The sequence below is a fragment of the Balaenoptera ricei genome, chromosome 14 (genome assembly GCF_028023285.1).
Source record: "Balaenoptera ricei isolate mBalRic1 chromosome 14, mBalRic1.hap2, whole genome shotgun sequence".
Taxonomy (NCBI): domain Eukaryota; kingdom Metazoa; phylum Chordata; class Mammalia; order Artiodactyla; family Balaenopteridae; genus Balaenoptera; species Balaenoptera ricei.
Genome location: NC_082652.1, coordinates 14,854,715 through 14,871,505, shown reverse-complemented (window position 1 = coordinate 14,871,505; position 16,791 = coordinate 14,854,715). Strand labels below are relative to the sequence as shown.

Sequence of the window (16,791 nt, the reverse complement as noted above, 5' to 3'; positions counted from 1 at the left end):
GAAACCAGGTGCCTCAAATCAAGGCTGCCCCTGGAGTACAAAAGAAATGCGCAAGCTGAGGGTCCTTCTAGCAACAGCCCCTTGACCTCTCTGTGCCTCAGTTTCCTCATCTAGAAAATGGACACAACAATAGTTCCACCAGGCCGGGCTGTTCTGAAGACACACTGATACCATGAGTGCCCAGGATGTGGTCAGCTCAGTGTCCGAGGCCTCCTAGGTGCTCGCGGGCACTAGCCACCTGGTTCCCAAGGGGTCTTTGCTATCTCAGCGCCATCACTTGAAATGTGGGTGGGAATGAGACCCTTCCATCAAATGCTCTGGCTCTGCACACACGCGCTTGTGCGTCAGGACGGGAGGCCCTGAATGCAGAGGCTTCCACTGAGCGAACGGACTTTGGCTCCATGGAGGTATCCGAGGGGCTGTTCTCTGAACCACACTTCTGCCCTGGGGTCTTTCAAGTCCAGGCTTTCGGATGGAGGCAGGAAAAGGATAAAAAAACAACTCAGCTTAGGGAGGGTGGGAGGGAGGCTCAAGAGGGAGGGAATACGGGGATATGTGTATACGTATAGCTGATTCACCTTGTCGTACAGCAGAAACTAACACAACGATGTAAAGCAACTGTACTCCAATAAAGATGTGAAACAAAAAACAACTTAGCAAAACAACTTAGCACAGGCATGCACATGCGCACACACACCTACCCCACAGTCAACCCGGAGAGCAGGGGGATGCCCACGTTACATCTTTCTTCTTCTGGAACGATACTGACTTAAGACTGTGGGCACCTGCTGGGTGAGCCGAGGACCACTGCCATCCTTGCTCTGGTTGTGGGCTGAGGCGTCGGCTCCCTGCATCCATGTGTACCCTTGCACGGTCTGGGGAACCCCGGTCTGTCCTCCACATTTCCTTTCAGGGCTTGAGGAGGACCAGCTCGGCCTCGCCCTGTGTCTCACTTTCCTTGCTGACCCTCTCTGCCCCAGAACCTAGCTGGAGGGGGAGAGGGCTACAGTGGAGGGCGCGGGGAGCTGGGAGGGAGGGAGATAATTAGGGAAAAGAGGAAAAAACAAAAAAAAAAGGATATGTTGCAGAGAACTTCCAAGGATTCAGCACTACTGTGACACGGGCTCTGTCTAGAGTCAGACCTGCCCTGGGTTCAGAGCCTGGAGCCGCTGGCTTTGTGCTGTTTAATAACCACAGCTAATGCTAGCTAACTACCCACTCCATACCAGGTGCTGTATTAAGTGCCCCACATGCATAATCTCACTTAATCCTTTTAACAGCCCTTGAGGCAGCCACATGGTGAGGGAGCTGGGTGCCAGCCCGAGCCATCCGACAACCCAGTGGGTAGGGATTTGGGCTCTGGAGCTGGTTTCTTCACTGGGAAATGGAGCCGATGACAAGCACTCCGCGGGGCTGTAATCAGGCAAAGCGCTTCAGCCCACGGAGCCCGGCACAGAGGTCGCGCTCGAAAAATCTACTTCATGATAATGATAAACGCTAGCATCATTATCACAATTCGTAGCACATGTTATCACCAGTATTATGACTACTGTTTTATGCCAGGGGAAACTGAGGCCCAGAAAGGGGGCGGCAGAGAGAGAACTGCCGTCTCCTAATTCACTGCTGTGTCTACTCTCTGACTTTTCTAAAGGGCGAGCCTCCAATTGGCCCAGAGGACGATCCCGCAGAGGCATGGATCTGCAGGGCCTCCTGGCACCCAACGGGCTGGGTTTAAGGGGTTGGGGTGTGGTGCAGTGAGGCCCGGATGGAAGGCTGGTGGCCTCCAGGAAAGGCCTGGGCAAACACCGCCTCGGCTGAGAAACCACTGCCCCCAGTGCACGGGCAGGGCCCCCAGCGGCGGGGGAGGGCGGGCGAGCTGCTGTCCCCCAGCGGGCTGTCTCAAGAACCAGACCGTGCCCTCCCACGGCGCTGCACTCATGCCCTCACACCCCGGGTGTGTCACTGTGCGACTGTCACTGTCGCTTTCCTTCCTGGTCCTTCACAAAGAGTGAATTCCTTGAGAGAGGACCCTGTCTCCCCTGAAATGGCTACGTGCCGGGCGCCTAGCACAGTGCCTGGTGCAGACGACACACGTGCGGGATGGTGGTTCCACTAAGGGATAACAGCATTCCTCCTCTGCAGCGCTGCTCTGCTGCTTAATAAAAGATACAGCATAGGAAGGCGTGTAGCAGAGCCCAACACACAGCGAGCTGGTGATTTTGATTATGCCCGGTGGGATAACTCCATGAAAACTGCCTGGCAAAATGGACTGGACTGGTTCCCCTAAACCCTGACATCTTCCCCTGGCTCTGACCTTTGCCGGCCACTGGCTTTGTCTGAAACTGGGTCTGTGCTTTCCTGGCGGAGCTTGTCTCCCAGAGAAGGCTCACAGCGACCCCTGCTGCCCGCACTCGGAACGGCCTCAAACCCCCGGCCAGAACGCACAACAAAGCCAGGCTCCAAGCAGGCTCTGGATTTCCAGGGGTTGATGAAAACTACCACCAGAACAATGGCAGGAAGACGAGACACCACATGTAATGATGTTCGGGGGACACTAATTCCCTGTCTTCTCAAAATAAACATAAAACGTGAGATCAGACAAAGCGCTTTTCCCTTCCCGTTGCGGTCTTTTGTTTCCCTGGATAAGTGTCACCCTCAACAGACTGCGGAACCAAGCGAAACTGTCATTTCGGCAGGATGTTGTTTCCTGATCAACACGTGCTGCTCAGAGCAATCCCGTTTTGATCTGGCAGTTCTTAAATTGGACTCTTTAAAAAGCAGGAGCATGGCTGAAACCAGCGGCCGTGCGAGGCTCGGGATACATACCTTCTCGTGACGGCGACCCACTCCTCTTGACTCGTCTCCCCAGACGCTGGGAGATGGAAAACAGCCTCCTGCAGATGGTGACCCCACCTTACCAGGCTGTTACTACCACGCAGGGGACCCTGGGATCATAGCTAAGACCCTGCTACTAAGAAATCGACAGGGTCCCCGTCTTTGCATCAGCACTGGGCGAATGTCTGTTAATGAATTGTGTGCCAGTGTATGATTTAGAATGGGGGGGGGGAGGACGAGAGGGATTTTTAAAGCAGACCCTTCAAGTGGTTCCCCATTCTTTACACCACAGAGTAGGAGCAAAGAGGGTAGATTTCACACAAAGATAACACTAACTTTCCAGTCTCCAAAATCTAGGACTTCTATTTTGCAACCACAGCTGACCTGGCAAGATGCTAATTGGTAATCCTAATCGGGATTTAGCTCTCCTGATCTTCACGCCAGAACCGGACAAATGCAGGTTAAACAAACAAGGTCTAGTACACGGAATCCTAAATGTTCACCCCTATGCAGGCCACAGGGCTGTCGGTCCCCAGAACACTCCTAGATTGCAGCTGAGCTTCCGTGATCTGCTTGGTTGGGGCCAATGTCATCTGCCTTAGGTTCTGAGAGCTAGAAGGGTCTGTTCTCTGTGCCACACAGCACACGCCTGGAGAGTGCCCTGGCTTTATAAACGTTTGCCCCTTATGCCCTCTCTCTAAAGACGTTTCATCCAAGGCTTGGTGCTGCGTGATACCTAACTTATCTGAAAAACCAAACAGTGTAATGTACTCAGGTACTCAGGTAGACGTTGTCCCACACAGAGTGTTTTTAGAAAATGAATTAGTTTTCCAACTCAAGAATCCAGATTGCCAGTTTCTCTTTCAAAACGCGGGAAGGACTGGTCCTACGACATCTGCGCCCCTGCCCAGCATCTCCGCTGGCCCTCCAGTCGGCCAGTTCCCACCCAGTCTGCTCTGCCAGGCTGTTTGCTGCCTGGCCCCCAAGAGACCTCTGAGTTTTGACTCCTGTGCTGTAGCAGCTGCTGGTGGACTGCATTATTTCGGCAGGCGATCCTCCCTCATCTCAAAGCGCGCTTTCCATAGACAGCAGTGCAGACCAGTGCTGCCCGACCCTGGCTGGATATCAGAATCCCCTGGGGCGCTCTGATCCAAATACCAGCATCTGGGCTCCACCCCTGACCAACCGATTGCAACTTTCTGGGGGCGGAGCCTGAGCAAAGGTGTATTTATAAAAGTCACCAGGTGATTCAAATGTGCAGAGAAGGTATTGGGCCACTGGCTTAAACCAAAGGATGACTTGGGCGGCAGGATTTCAGGCAGATCATGGGCAGAGCTGGGCGTCAGCCGCCTGGGTCCCTGCCCCTCCTGCAGGTCGCTGGTGGGGATGAAGAAGACTGACTGCCCTGTTTGGACATGTTTCTGCCCAGCGGTCTGGAGAGCAATGTCTGAGATTAAGGGAGACACATCAAAGGCAGCCAGAAGACGACCTTTGAGAGGCCACCGCGCTGGCCTTCGGCAGACCATCGAGGACACGAAGGCCCAGCAGGCTCCCCCCGACACGACGGCCCCGCGGACCGGACCAGCGCCTCTCACCTGAAGAGCTCGCGGATCTCGCGGCTGTCAGCCTGGAAGGGGATGTTCCGCACCAGGATCTTGGAGGTTGTCTGCTTTCTGGGCACTTGTTTCTTCCGAGCGGATGTCAGGGCTGGCCTGGAGGGTCAGGGGAGAGGCTTCAGGTCATTCGGGGCCTCGGCAGCTGCTGCCCTCTGCTGACTCCACCGGACCCCTCCCCCCCCCCCAGCACTGATGCTCTGGTCCTCTGCTCAGGTGAGGGACTCGGGGACTCTGCGTGGACGCGGCTGAGAGGAAAGGGGAAGGAGGCGGGCTCCCCTGGGTGGCACGCAGCCTAATTATCTTCCCCCCCAGCAGCTGTGGATGTCCAGTCGGCACATCCCACCCTGGGGTGTCTGCTGCCCTTCATCTGAGACACTCAGGGGCTAGCAGGGACTTGAGGACAGAACTCTGATGGGGGTGGGGGCAGTCTCTCCCTAAATCCAGTCTCCTCTGTCTCTTTCTTCTCCCTAAACCCAGTCTCCTCTGTCTCTTTCTTCTCCTTAAACCCAGTCTCCTCTGTCTCTTTCTTTGCAGGTGCCCAGAAAGATGCCGGCTGTGATTATGAGGACGGTTATGACTCACTTCAAGTCTGCTCCAGGTCACCTCCTCCCTAACTGTCTCCACTAAAATAGCAGCCCACTCCCACCCCCACCCCTGGCTCGATTTTCCTGGCACTCATCACTATCCAAGAGCATATTACATATTCAGTCATGTTTCTCTTTACGGTCTGTCCTCTAGGGCTGTGCCGTCCAACGTGGCAGCCACCAGCTGCACGTGGCTAACAGTTAAATCGATATTAAAATGACACAAAATTAAAAATTCAACTCCTCGGTTGCTGGGCTAGCCAGCCTCCAAGATGGTTCCCAATGGTCTCTGTCTCTTGGTATTCATGCCCCTTGTGTACTCCTCTCCTGCTCTGAGACTAGGTCATAAAAGACATTGCTGCTTCCTCCCTATTCTCTCTTGGATCACTTGCTCTGGGGGAAACCAGCTGCCAGGCTGTAAGGACACTTGTGCAAGCCTAGGGAGAGGCCAACGTGGTGAGGAACTGAGGCCTCCTGCCAACAGCCATATGAATGTGCCATTTTGCAAGTGAATCCATCAACCCCAGTTGCGCCTTCAGATGAGACTGCAGCCCTGGCCAACGTCTTGACTGCAACCTCATAAGAGATGCCAAGACGGAACTTCCCAGCTAAGCTGCTCCTGAATTCCTGCCCCTCAGGAACTGTGACATAATAAATGTTTGCTGTTTTAAGCTGTTAAGTTTTGGGATACTTGGTTATGTAACACTAGATAATTAACACAGTGGTAGTTGCCACGTTTCAAGAGCTCAAATGCCATGTGTGGCAAGTGGCTACCATGCTGGGCAGTGCAGATGTAGAACATTATAGGATGTTTTCATCACCGCAGAAACTTCTATCAAATAGCGCTGCCCTAGAATGTAAACCCCACGAGGAATCTCCCTCTCCAGCTCCTGGGAAGAGTGCCTGGTGCCCAGTAGGCTTTCTGTAATTTTTTGTTGAATAAAAGAAAGACTCAATGAACACTGCCTAGGAATTGAGAGGCTGCAAGGTGACTTCAGCCTGACTCCCTGGTCAGGGGACTGAGAAGAAAGGCCGGCACCACTGGCTGAGTGATCACGTGCTGGGCATGTGCTAGATGCTTCATGCACAGCCTCCAGTTTTCACATTTTACTTTATGGGCAAAATCACCCGCCCAAGGTCACACAGCCCCTGGATTAGAACCCAGAGCTGCAGGGCACAAAGCTTGGACCGCCCCCCACCCCCCACTCTTAATTCACGTTAGCTTCTGGGGGCTCCCACACCAAGCTTCTTCTGGCTAAGGATGCTCAGCGTGGAATGGCCTGGGATGGGTGGACACCACCAGAGGTGGCCGAGGCTGGCTTCACAGGCAGCATTAAAAAACAGAGAGAGAAGGAAGAGATAGCGGCAGCTTCAGGTCAGCTCACTGGCAGCTAATCTGCTCAACGACCACAACAAATGACCGACTTGCTGAAAACCATCAAATAAATATCTTAAACCAGCCCAAGGATTGTTAGAGGCGTCACTTCATCACCTGAGGCGGACAGATGGGATTGACAATGACAACAATGATAAAGGCTGACCCCAGATACGCGTTACATGCCGGGCACTGTTCAAAGCACCTCCAGTGTATTAGTTCAATTAGGACTTGCAAGGGTGAAGATGTAGGGGCAAAACTAAAACTCCCAAGAGACCGCCACTACTTTAGGAAACTGGTCATTGGGTCCAGTGGTCTGTCTCCATCTCTAACATCTACTGAATCTCTTTCAAATTAAGTGGAGGCCGTCTCTGGGCACCGCTGTCCAGCTCCAAGAAAGCAAGCCCCATGATGCGAGACGTCTAGGTTTTATCACTGCTTCTGGTTCGTACAAGGCTCCAGCAACTTGCAAGTCTCCCTGGGTTTATTTATAGGGCCAAGATAAGTGGGTTTTGCTTGCTTCTCCCGCCTGTGTTCCTTTTGTTATAATAGATGTGTACTAACACGTTTACTCCGGGGACTGGCACGGTCCCAGTTTACCAGGGAAATGGGTATCGGAGCTGGCATGCGGGACACCTCCTTAATTAGGAAGGGGTCCCAGGGTGAGGGGGTGTTGGGTGGGGTAGGATGTTCAAAGACCATGAGACACCCTCCAGGGCACCGGCACCAACACAAAAGGGACGGACTCAATCCAAGGAAGAGGGGGGCAGTGTAGACTCACTTGGTGGCTCGTTCTGAGATCCTCACTTCCAGCTTGTGGCCGTCCATGACGTGACCCTGAGAGATGAGACAACACAGCCTGTCCCTCTGTCCTCTCAGAAGCACTCACCCGTAGCCCTGTCCTTCACCGGAGTGGGCTTCGGCTGAGTGAGGGGAGAGAGAACTTCGAGGGGCCATTGACTGTTCCCAGGAGACAAGCCCGCTGGAGTCAAGGACAGAGAAGGGCTTTTCCTGGAAGTGGTTCCCGCTGAGCCCGGGCAGCAGCTGGTGGTTATGGAGACCCAGCCCTCCAAGTCCTCTGGAGCCACGAGTGGGCCCTGACCTTTAAGCCATTCAAGGGGCACAGAATTTTCCATTGTTTACAAGCATTTTCAGGCAAAGTAAGCCCCTTTGGTCTGGCTTGCAGAGAGAGAGTTTGGTTTGGACTGTATGCTGTTAAAAAAAAAATTCTAAATCACAGCAGAGATGCATCTAAAGCTAGGCTCTTAACATGGGTCCCTTAAGGCAAAACTGGTGTATTAGCAAAATTACCCTTGAAAATCCTTTAAGTCTCCCATAAAATACAGCACACGTAGCTGCGTATAAACAGTTCTTTGCGGTAATATGCCCGTATGTAGCACACAGCGAGGCACAGAACATAACTCTAATGTGTGCAAGGTAGAATCTGACAGGCTCCTGAATTACACGGAAGAGAAAGACAGACCACTGGGCGTGCAGAGCTGAAATCCAGTTAAATGAGTACACGACATCTAATGACAAAGTTGGATTTCAACCTAAGGGTCCATCATCGGATGAATGGATAAAGAAGATGTGGCACATATATACAATGGAATATTACTCAGCCATAAAAAGAAATGAAATGGAGTTATTTGTAGTGAGGTGGATGGAGTTAGAGTCTGTCATACAGAGTGAAGTAAGTCAGAAAGAGAAAAACAAATACAGTATGCTAACACATATATATGGAATCTAAGGAAAAAAAAAAAGGTCATGAAGAACCTAGTGGCAAGACGGGAATAAAGACACAGACCTACTACAGAATGGACTTGAGGATATGGGGAGGGGGAGGGGTAAGATGTGACAGGGTGAGAGAGTGGCATGGACATATATACACTACCAAATGTAAAATAGATAGCTAGTGGGAAGCAATCGCATAGCACAGGGAGATCAGCTCGGTGCTTTGTGACCACCTAGAGGGGTGGGATAGGGAGGGTGGGAGGGAGGGAGATGCAAACGGGAAGAGATATGGGAACATATGTATATGTATAACTGATTCACTTTGTTATAAAGCAGAAACTAACACACCATTGTAAAGCAATTATACTCCAATAAAGATGTTAAAAAAAAAAAAAAGTTGGATTTCTAGTGTCTCTTGAACAAACGACAAACAAAACAAAAAACCAGAGAAGATCTGGTATGGCTGGGGCCCACCTGCCCATCAGGCAGTAACTGGCTGAGGCCAAGAGGTGGCTGCCCCGTTAGAAAGGGCACGGGTGCCCAGGTTCTGTTCTGGGTGATGCCGGCCCCGTCGCTAGCTTACACAGCTAGCCTGGCCCCGTGGGCATGTGAGGTGGAGAGCAGAGAGCCTTTCCAAGTGCGAGCAGAGGCCCCAGAGGCCATCCCTCCCCATCACCCCACCCAAGCCCAATTCAGCCCTCCCTGGAGTTGCTTTGGGCCAAAGGGAGGGTCATCAAAATTCTACAGAAACGATCATATCGGCTAAGTGCCCAGTTACATTTCCTATAACCCCCAAGGCCTTTCGCTTGACTAGCAAGCTCTACTGGGACAGACTGCATCACCTGGAGGGTCCCTATAAACCCAGGCTCCACAGGGGGGTGGGCCGGTATGGGTGCCCTTTTCACCGGTATCCAGCCCAGCTGTGCAGGCCCAAGCCCACGTCTCAGAGAGAATGGGAGCTGGGAGGGCGTGCAGCTTGCTACGCGCTCGCTTGTAAACTCGGCCCTGGTCAACTCCATCTACTGCTGCCGCTGCCTGGATGGCCTATACAGACACGTGACATTCTGAATAGGGTTTAAAAAGGATCCTGGACCCCCGGAGCAAGCGGGCCTCCAGAAAGAAACAGGCTCGTGAGAAAGCACTGTTCCTTGTCCCCTTCCTGCCACCGAAGGGCCTGGGGATGTGGGGTGTCAGGGAAGGTGCTGAGGACATGTCTTAAGCTGAGGCCTGGCCCACTTTGGGGCTCTGTTCTGCTCCCTGTAACCTCAGCTCCCTTCCTGCCATCCAGAGCCCTGATCTGTCCCTGCACTTCGACCTAGCAGGAGGGCATCACTCCTTTCTCAGTAGGACATGAGTCTGTGTCCCAAACACCTCTGCGTTCAGCCCCCTTCTCCCCACTTTCACTGCGTCCACCCTGACCTGTGCCTGGAGGACTCAGCGGTCTCCCACCTGCCCTCCTATGATGCACCCTACATACAGCAGCTGGAGAGACTGTTCTGCAGCAGAAATCAGATCCTTCCCCAAAGTGCTCCAAGCCCTCTGATGGGATCGCACTGCCTCTGTTGAATTCCACAGTCCATAAAAGGTCTGCAAGATCCAGCTCCACACACCTCCCACCCTGTACCCTGTCGCTGCCACACTGGCCTCTTTCTGCTCCTCAAACATAGTAAGCTCACTCCTGCCTCAGAGTCCCTGCCCCAGACCCTTTGCACGTGCTGCTCCGAGATCTCTGTGCAGCTGACTCCTTCTTGCCAATTAGGTGTCAGCTCAACTGTCACGTCCTCAGAGAGGGCCTCTCCTGACCACGCGATCTAAAGTAGCCTTCCCTCACCACAGTGCCTGCTTTATCTGCATCCGAGCACTTCTCACGACCCGGTCTTGGCGTATTTCTTCAGAGGTCTGCTTCACCCATCTCCCTGAGGTCTGGCACAAACCAGGCTCTTGATCAAGAGTTGCAGACTGAAGGAATGCATTGCAGTGACTGTGGGGAGCTGAGGAAGTTTCAAGGCCGTGGGCCACAGTCCCCTAGGGAACTGGAGAAAGCAATGGGCCTGGGAAGATGCGGACTGATCTGCATTCCTACTCAATTTCAGAAGATTGACGGGATACCGCACCGCCTGCCTCGCGCCCCCGTGCACCTCGGCTGAGAATCCCCACTTACCTGGAGCTGTTTGAGAGCTTTCTGGGCCTGCTCTGGTTTCCTGTATTCCACGAATCCAAATCCCATGGACAGCAGCACTCCTGAAAGAGAGAGAGGTGGGAATCGTACTGGGGCGCCAGGCAGGGGGGAAAACAAAGAAGGTGCACCAGACCAAGTTCAAGGGCTCCAAGGGGCCCCTGGACGGCCCCTCGACATTCTCATTTCTTCATGCCCCTCTTTGTTCCCAAAAAGATCCCAGCTCCCGGCTTGCCATTTACTACCAGTCGTCTTGAAGAATCAGCCAACGAGGTTATATAGCCGCCACCTGAGGCCCAGCTGACTATTAATTAACAGATGATCCACGTGATAATTAACTTCATAATAGAATCCCGCCTTTGGGAGGGAGGGATGACCATCTCCACGACAAGCGGGAAAACCTCTACCTGGGCAGTCCCCTGCTTCCATACATAATGCATAAAACGAACACATGCATCAAGGTCAAGTGCGCCGAACCGAAGGCTTACTCTTTACAAAGTATTTCTGACCACCCAGTTACACCCGGTTCCTGGCTTTCAGACGTACGGTTGGGAGAGGGAGGTTGTGACCACATTATTAGAACTCCTCTGGTTCCCTATTGCTGGGTCGTGAGTAGCATGAGTTCAGATAGCCAGGGGTATCTCCAAAATTTATAGAGAACCTTGCTTCCTGAATGTAAATATGTATAACTGAGGGCACACAAGAATAAGGTCTCTAATTACACCTTGCTCTTCGACACGAAATGTGATGCATGCCTCCGCCCCCGCGGTTCATGCTGATTTACTAATTTTACTATTTTTTTCACTGTTGAACTCCAAGAGGGTCTGCTCAAGGCTGATGGGCCCAAATGAGGCTCAGAGGTCACCACTGTTGACCCAGCAGTCCTCATCTTTGTCTGTATTGTTTGTGAGGCTGTGCCCCTGCGTGTTTGCATTTCCACTCACAACCACGTGTTATAAAACGAGGGCCCAAAGCAGGAAGAAATTCCACAAACAGCCCAGACACGGTTCTGCGGGCGGCAGGAGGGAGGTTCAGACAGAACTGCTGGCTGATGGGCAGCGCCACCCCGTGGTGACTTTCAGTATTTGTTTTCCAGTGGATACGGGAAAACTCTGTTCTGAGGGTCAAGGCTGGAGGGTCTGTGCCCGTAGGATATTTAAAAAGCTCATTAAGATGGTGTTAAAGGCAACTATAGAGAGTCAAGTTCATTGCCGATTCACTGACGCTGTGCAGATCCATTCTGCCCTTCTCCTGCCCTGGAACGCTGATGTCCATAGAGAGCACAACTTGGGCTCACCGGCCTTCTGGTTTCCTGTTTGGTTTACCCAATGGAAAGCTCCGATTTGACATAGGCGGGTGGAGGAGAGACAGTTGGGGCCCCGGTTCTTTCCACACACCCCATCGCCTCCCTGCTTTGGCGTGGTTCTGGCAGCGCCAGTGTCCAACCCACACCCTTGGCTCTGTTGGTGGCCCTTCTTCTGTGGCTCTGGTCACACCACTCCCTCCCCACAGCCTCTGGGCTCCGCAGGGGAGGGGCACTCTCCCACATGATCCACTGCCTCGACATTCCCGTGGGTCCCCTCAGCCCAGCCCACACCTGGGCACTTGGCCCCTTCACTACAAACATCTCCTTGACAACCCCAGCTGAGCGTGCTTTCTGGTTCCTGCTGAGACCCTCGCTGATAACAGACACCGTCTAGATTCCCCCCAAGCTGTGACGGATGAGCCCCCGAGAGCAGGGCTCTCAAATACAGGCTCTTAAAAAAGACAGTGTAGCTTTCAAGAGCTGCTCATGACACTGAAAGATCAGGTAACTGTTCTAAAGCACGCCGAAGAGTGCGCCCGAGGGCCGAGAGGCAGGCTCCGCAGAGCGTCTGACTGCAGAGACGGGCACCGTGACGCTACAACCTGCAGGGACAGCCCCGATGGAGCTGGCGACCCCTCTGCCAGCCTGTCTCACCCCCCAGACTTCAGGGGTCACCTCTTTTCCTGAACTCCGTCCCCAGCCCCCCCAAACTGAGCCTTCAGGCCGTTCACTCGGTGCTTAGCTGCCTTTCCTTGTAGCCCAAACTACATCTGCGGTTCCTGGTGAACAGGGATGTTACGGTTTGAACTGTGCCCAGCCCCCCAGTGTGCATTAAAGTCCTAACCCTCACATCTCAGAATGTGACCGTATTTGGAGACAGATCCTTTACAGAGGTAATCAAGGTAAAAATGAGGTCCTGAGGTTAAGCGCTAATCCAATATGATCAGTGTCCTTATAAAAAAGAAAAGGGGGGGTGGTGGACTCTGAACGCAGGACAGGTGTACACCGGAGAATGCCATGTGAACATGAAGACAATCACTTACAGGCCGAGGAGAGAGGCTGCAACAGATCCTTCCCTCACAAGCACTCAGAACGAACCACCCCTGTCCACACCTTGATCCTGGACTTCTGGCTTCCAAAACTGTGTGGTAATAAACTTCTGTGGTGGAAGCCACCTAGTTTGTGGTGCTTTATTATGGCACCCCTAGCAAACAAATACAAGGAACTCCCCAAATTCTATGGCACCCGTCTGCTTCAGACCCTCCAAGGCTCCTCTGGCAAAAAGCCCAGACTCCTCTGCCTGGCAGAAAGCCATTCTGTGATCTGGAATCAGCCTACCTTTCTAGGTGCATCTTCTGCCTCTTCAATACATTCCCGACCTGCTACTACGCCCTCTCCCGCCTCCTTCACCCACACCCCGCTCCCACCAGCTGACTGCTCTGCCTCCCTACCCTCCAAGTCTCGGTCTGACGTGGAGACCCCTGGCCTGGGCTCCTGTCCAGCCAGGGCCCCCTCTACCAGACCCCTTGTTGCTCTGTGCTGTAACCACTAGCTCATTAGTCTCTTAGGACACAGCCGTGGGCCGGCCCACGTGGCATCCCTACAAATCCCGCCAAATTGAAGGGATGGGGACCGCACAGCTGTGAGAAAGCAAGGAACAATGGCCTATCACCTGCAGGAAGCCAGGGCTGGAGAAGAAACAGACGAGACGCCATGGGACTCGTGGCAACGCCTGAGGCTGACGGGAGAGATGAGGGTGGGGTCTGCGTGGCCCAGGCACCCAGGGGCCAGTGACGTGCGTGGTCACTGATGACTCAGCGGAGTGTTCCAGATGTTCTACATCTGGGTCATTTCCCTTGGCAGGGAAGAGGGAAAGCCCACGACGGGTCTGTTCTTGCTCTTCCCTGGGAGATTTCCAGAGCACAGAGATGCTGGGATCAGGGAGAGGCTCTGCCACTGAACAGTGTCGACCCTGCCAGCCCTCTAATCGCACTGCTCTGAAACCACCCGACACTCCAGGGTGGCAAAGGGTCTAGATTCAGAAGAATCTGACACGCATGGCTGCCCCCACCGGAAACCAGGAGTCTCCAGGGACCCAGAAAGAAGGACCATTTTAGATGAGCCAAACGAGAGAGTGTGGGGCTGCCAATGCTTCAGAATGAAAGAAGACCCTCAGAATAAGCAAGAGAGAGGTTGCTCTCTCTTACCCTTACCCCTACCCAGAGCGACACTGCTTCTTTCAGAATTGCTCCTTTCTGACTGAGAGCGCCTGTGAAATACCTGCTTTGTTCTTCTTCTTGGAAATGGAGCACCTCTTCACCACACCCACTTTGGAAAACACCTGGAAGAGAATGTCGACATGTATTATCAGAAGTTCTGGGCTAATCCCGCAACCTGGTGTGGGCGTGTCTTGAAAGACAGAGGGGACCAGGCAACTGCAGGCATGGAGAGGGCAAGAGTAAGAGCAGAGCTAACCCCTGGACGTGCTTCCGTGGCCGGGCCCTGGCCCGAGCCCTCCGCCTGCATGAACTCATCCAGCCCTTGCAGTGATTCTACCAGGTAGGTGTTACTACCCCCATTTTTCAGATGACAAAACTGAGGCTCCAAGGGGTTAGAGATGCACCCAGGGTCACAGAGCTGGGAAGCCCCGGAGCTGAGATTTGGATCCAGGCTCCAGAGCCCAGGTTCTAAACACCGTGCAGGTGGGGGTCCTGGTCAGACACTAGGCTCCCCAAATTTGCCCTAATATCATCTCGGGGGTCCCCAAAAATATCTGGAGGCACTGGATCATGGCCTACTTTAAGTAGCTTGGACGGTCCCTTAGGGTTCCCCGTAAGGGCCGCTGGGCTGGGTCCTGGCTCCCAGTGTCCAAGAAGGACCTGCGACACTGAACAGTCCAGGGGATCACCGAGGGTCACGCAGTGGGGAAGCTGGGCCTACATCTAGAAGCTTGGAGTCCACTGACCCAGTCCTGACCCTCTCACTGCCCCTGCACCTAACGCCAATTAATGTTTAAAACTTTCAAAAATCACATTCTGTTCTATTTTTCCCTTTACTTTTTTTGTCTCTCTTGCTAGAATTTGAGAACTGACCAGCGCGAATTCCTGTCCTTGTGGTTCACTGTGGTGTCGTCCACAGCACACACAGGGCCCAGGGAGAGGCAGGTGCCGGTCACCGTTCACCGACTGAGTGAGGGGGAAGCAGAGGGGAGGGGGGATCCGGACGCAGCTGACATTCACTGACTCTCTTATTCCGACTGTCAAACAGCTGAATTATCTCATTCATTCTAATCAGATCTTCCAAACAGCTCCACAGAAGATTCTATTAACACCCCCATTTTACAAATGGGGAAACTGAGGCACAGAAAGGCTAAAGGACCAGCCCAGGGTCACACTGTTAGCAAGGAGTGAGGCTGGGACCCAAGTCCAGGCAGACTGACCCTTAAGCACAACTCTCCACTCAGGATGCTGTTAACAGGAGCCCTGTGAGCCGGACGCTGCTTGCCACAGTGCCTCGAATGGGCTGTGTGACCCTAGGTCAGTGAACTGACCTCTCTGAACCTCAGTCTCCACATCTGTAATATGAAGAACCTGGACTACATCATTTTGGCTGTACCTTCCAGCTCCAGAGTTCTTTAATTCCAAGGATGCTCTTAGGCTGAAGCTTGGGCACATCTTCCAGGAAAAAAATGGTTCCCATTGACGACATCCCCATACCAGATACAGGGGGGCCAGCACAGCAGAAATAAAAAACAAACCCTCCGCAAGCTGGTTTGACCTCTTCAAAGCTATCTAGCCTTTGGACACTACTAGTGTGTGCCTGTTTGTAAAAGCAAACTCAAACCAGACCAAAACAGATTCAGGAAGTAGCCCAGGAAAAGTCCAAGGGTGGGTTTCCCACTGCCCCAGAGGGCGAACCTTTGCCCTTAAAATGCTGCTGCTTTTGCCAGGCACCTCTGCTGCCGTGGTGGCTTTTCTAACTGGCAAGTGACAGTCACATCGGAGATTTAGCCAGAGGGTCCCAGCGTGCAGACTCTGACCTCCTGCTTCACCTTGACACCCTGGGCTTTCCCGCCCCATGCAGGCTGGCCTCCTTGCCACCCATCCACTGCCTTCCTGCCTCTGGGACTCAGTGGACCCCATCTCCCCTCTTGAATCCAGCTCTAGGATTTCAGAGCTCAAAAGAATTTGCAGAAGCCAATCAGTTCAATCCTTACGGCCTTCTTCCTTTCCAGAACCAGTTCATGGCTGTCAGGCTGCTAATCACCAATTCATGCATTAAAAAAAAAAAAAAAAAATGCATCGAGCATTTATTCTGTGCCAAACCCAGTTTACAGAAATGGAGACTCTCCCCATGGACAGTTCTCAGTCCAGTGGGGGAGCTCGCAGACCCCAGTCCTTTGGCACTAGAATCCCCATTTCCAGATCTCTGGCCCAATTCCTTCTAGAAGCCCCCCAGCGCCTATCATTTGGCATTTTCCAAACGCGTACTTGGAGTTCCCCATCCTTTTCCCCTCCACCCCCCTCCTATGAATGCAAAACTCTCGGCCCATCAGGGACTCCAGGCAGGACTGGCCCTCCTCCAGGTTCACCCAGTGCTGTGTCTTCTGCACGTTCCCACCAGGCCAGGAGGGTGTGCTGGCGTTTACTTCTGGGTGGTTACCCTCGCAGACACCATCTGGGGAGGGGCTTTGTTTTCTGACTACAGCTCTCACACCGCATCCCAACAGGTCCCCTTCAAGTGCATGCGGGCGCCCCTCCCAACCCCCAGACTGGTCTGGCCAGGGCTCCGATCTCCGGGTGAGATGTCTGCTGGACAGCTTGGTGGAGGTGTAGGTGGGGTGGCTCTTGGCTGTTAATCTACACGCTGCCACGAGTCACACGTCCAGGCAGGATAAACACAGGGACCACATCAGCAGGCTGGGTCTCCCGCCCTGCCCACCCCCGCCCGCTCCCTCCGGGCTGAGCGGTCACTCACTCCCTTCAGCGTCTCCTCGGTTGTGTCAAAGTGGAGATTTTTGATAAACAAAGTGCACCCGGGAAGGCTCTCCTCCTCCTCCTCTTCCTCCTCCTCCTCTTCCTCCTCCATCTTTGCCGAAGTGTCGTGTGCTGTTCCCTCTGTCGGCTTTTCACCTTCTGGGGTCTCACCGTCTGCATGGCCCCCCC

The 16,791-nt window shown here is 53.4% G+C and overlaps 1 protein-coding gene across 1 annotated transcript in view; it reads right to left on the bottom strand.

Moving 5' to 3' along the window:
- The window catches only part of RBM19 (RNA binding motif protein 19), a 124,509-nt gene that overhangs the window by 76,928 nt on the left and 30,790 nt on the right, over window positions 1–16,791 (bottom strand). Inside the window, exons 17-21 of the mRNA XM_059894218.1 lie at window positions 16,604–16,776; window positions 13,907–13,967; window positions 10,306–10,385; window positions 7,192–7,247; window positions 4,431–4,547 (exon numbers count right to left, since the gene is read on the bottom strand). Of these exons, the coding sequence (XP_059750201.1) occupies window positions 4,431–4,547; window positions 7,192–7,247; window positions 10,306–10,385; window positions 13,907–13,967; window positions 16,604–16,776 (487 nt within the window). The remainder of the gene's footprint in view (window positions 1–4,430; window positions 4,548–7,191; window positions 7,248–10,305; window positions 10,386–13,906; window positions 13,968–16,603; window positions 16,777–16,791) is intronic.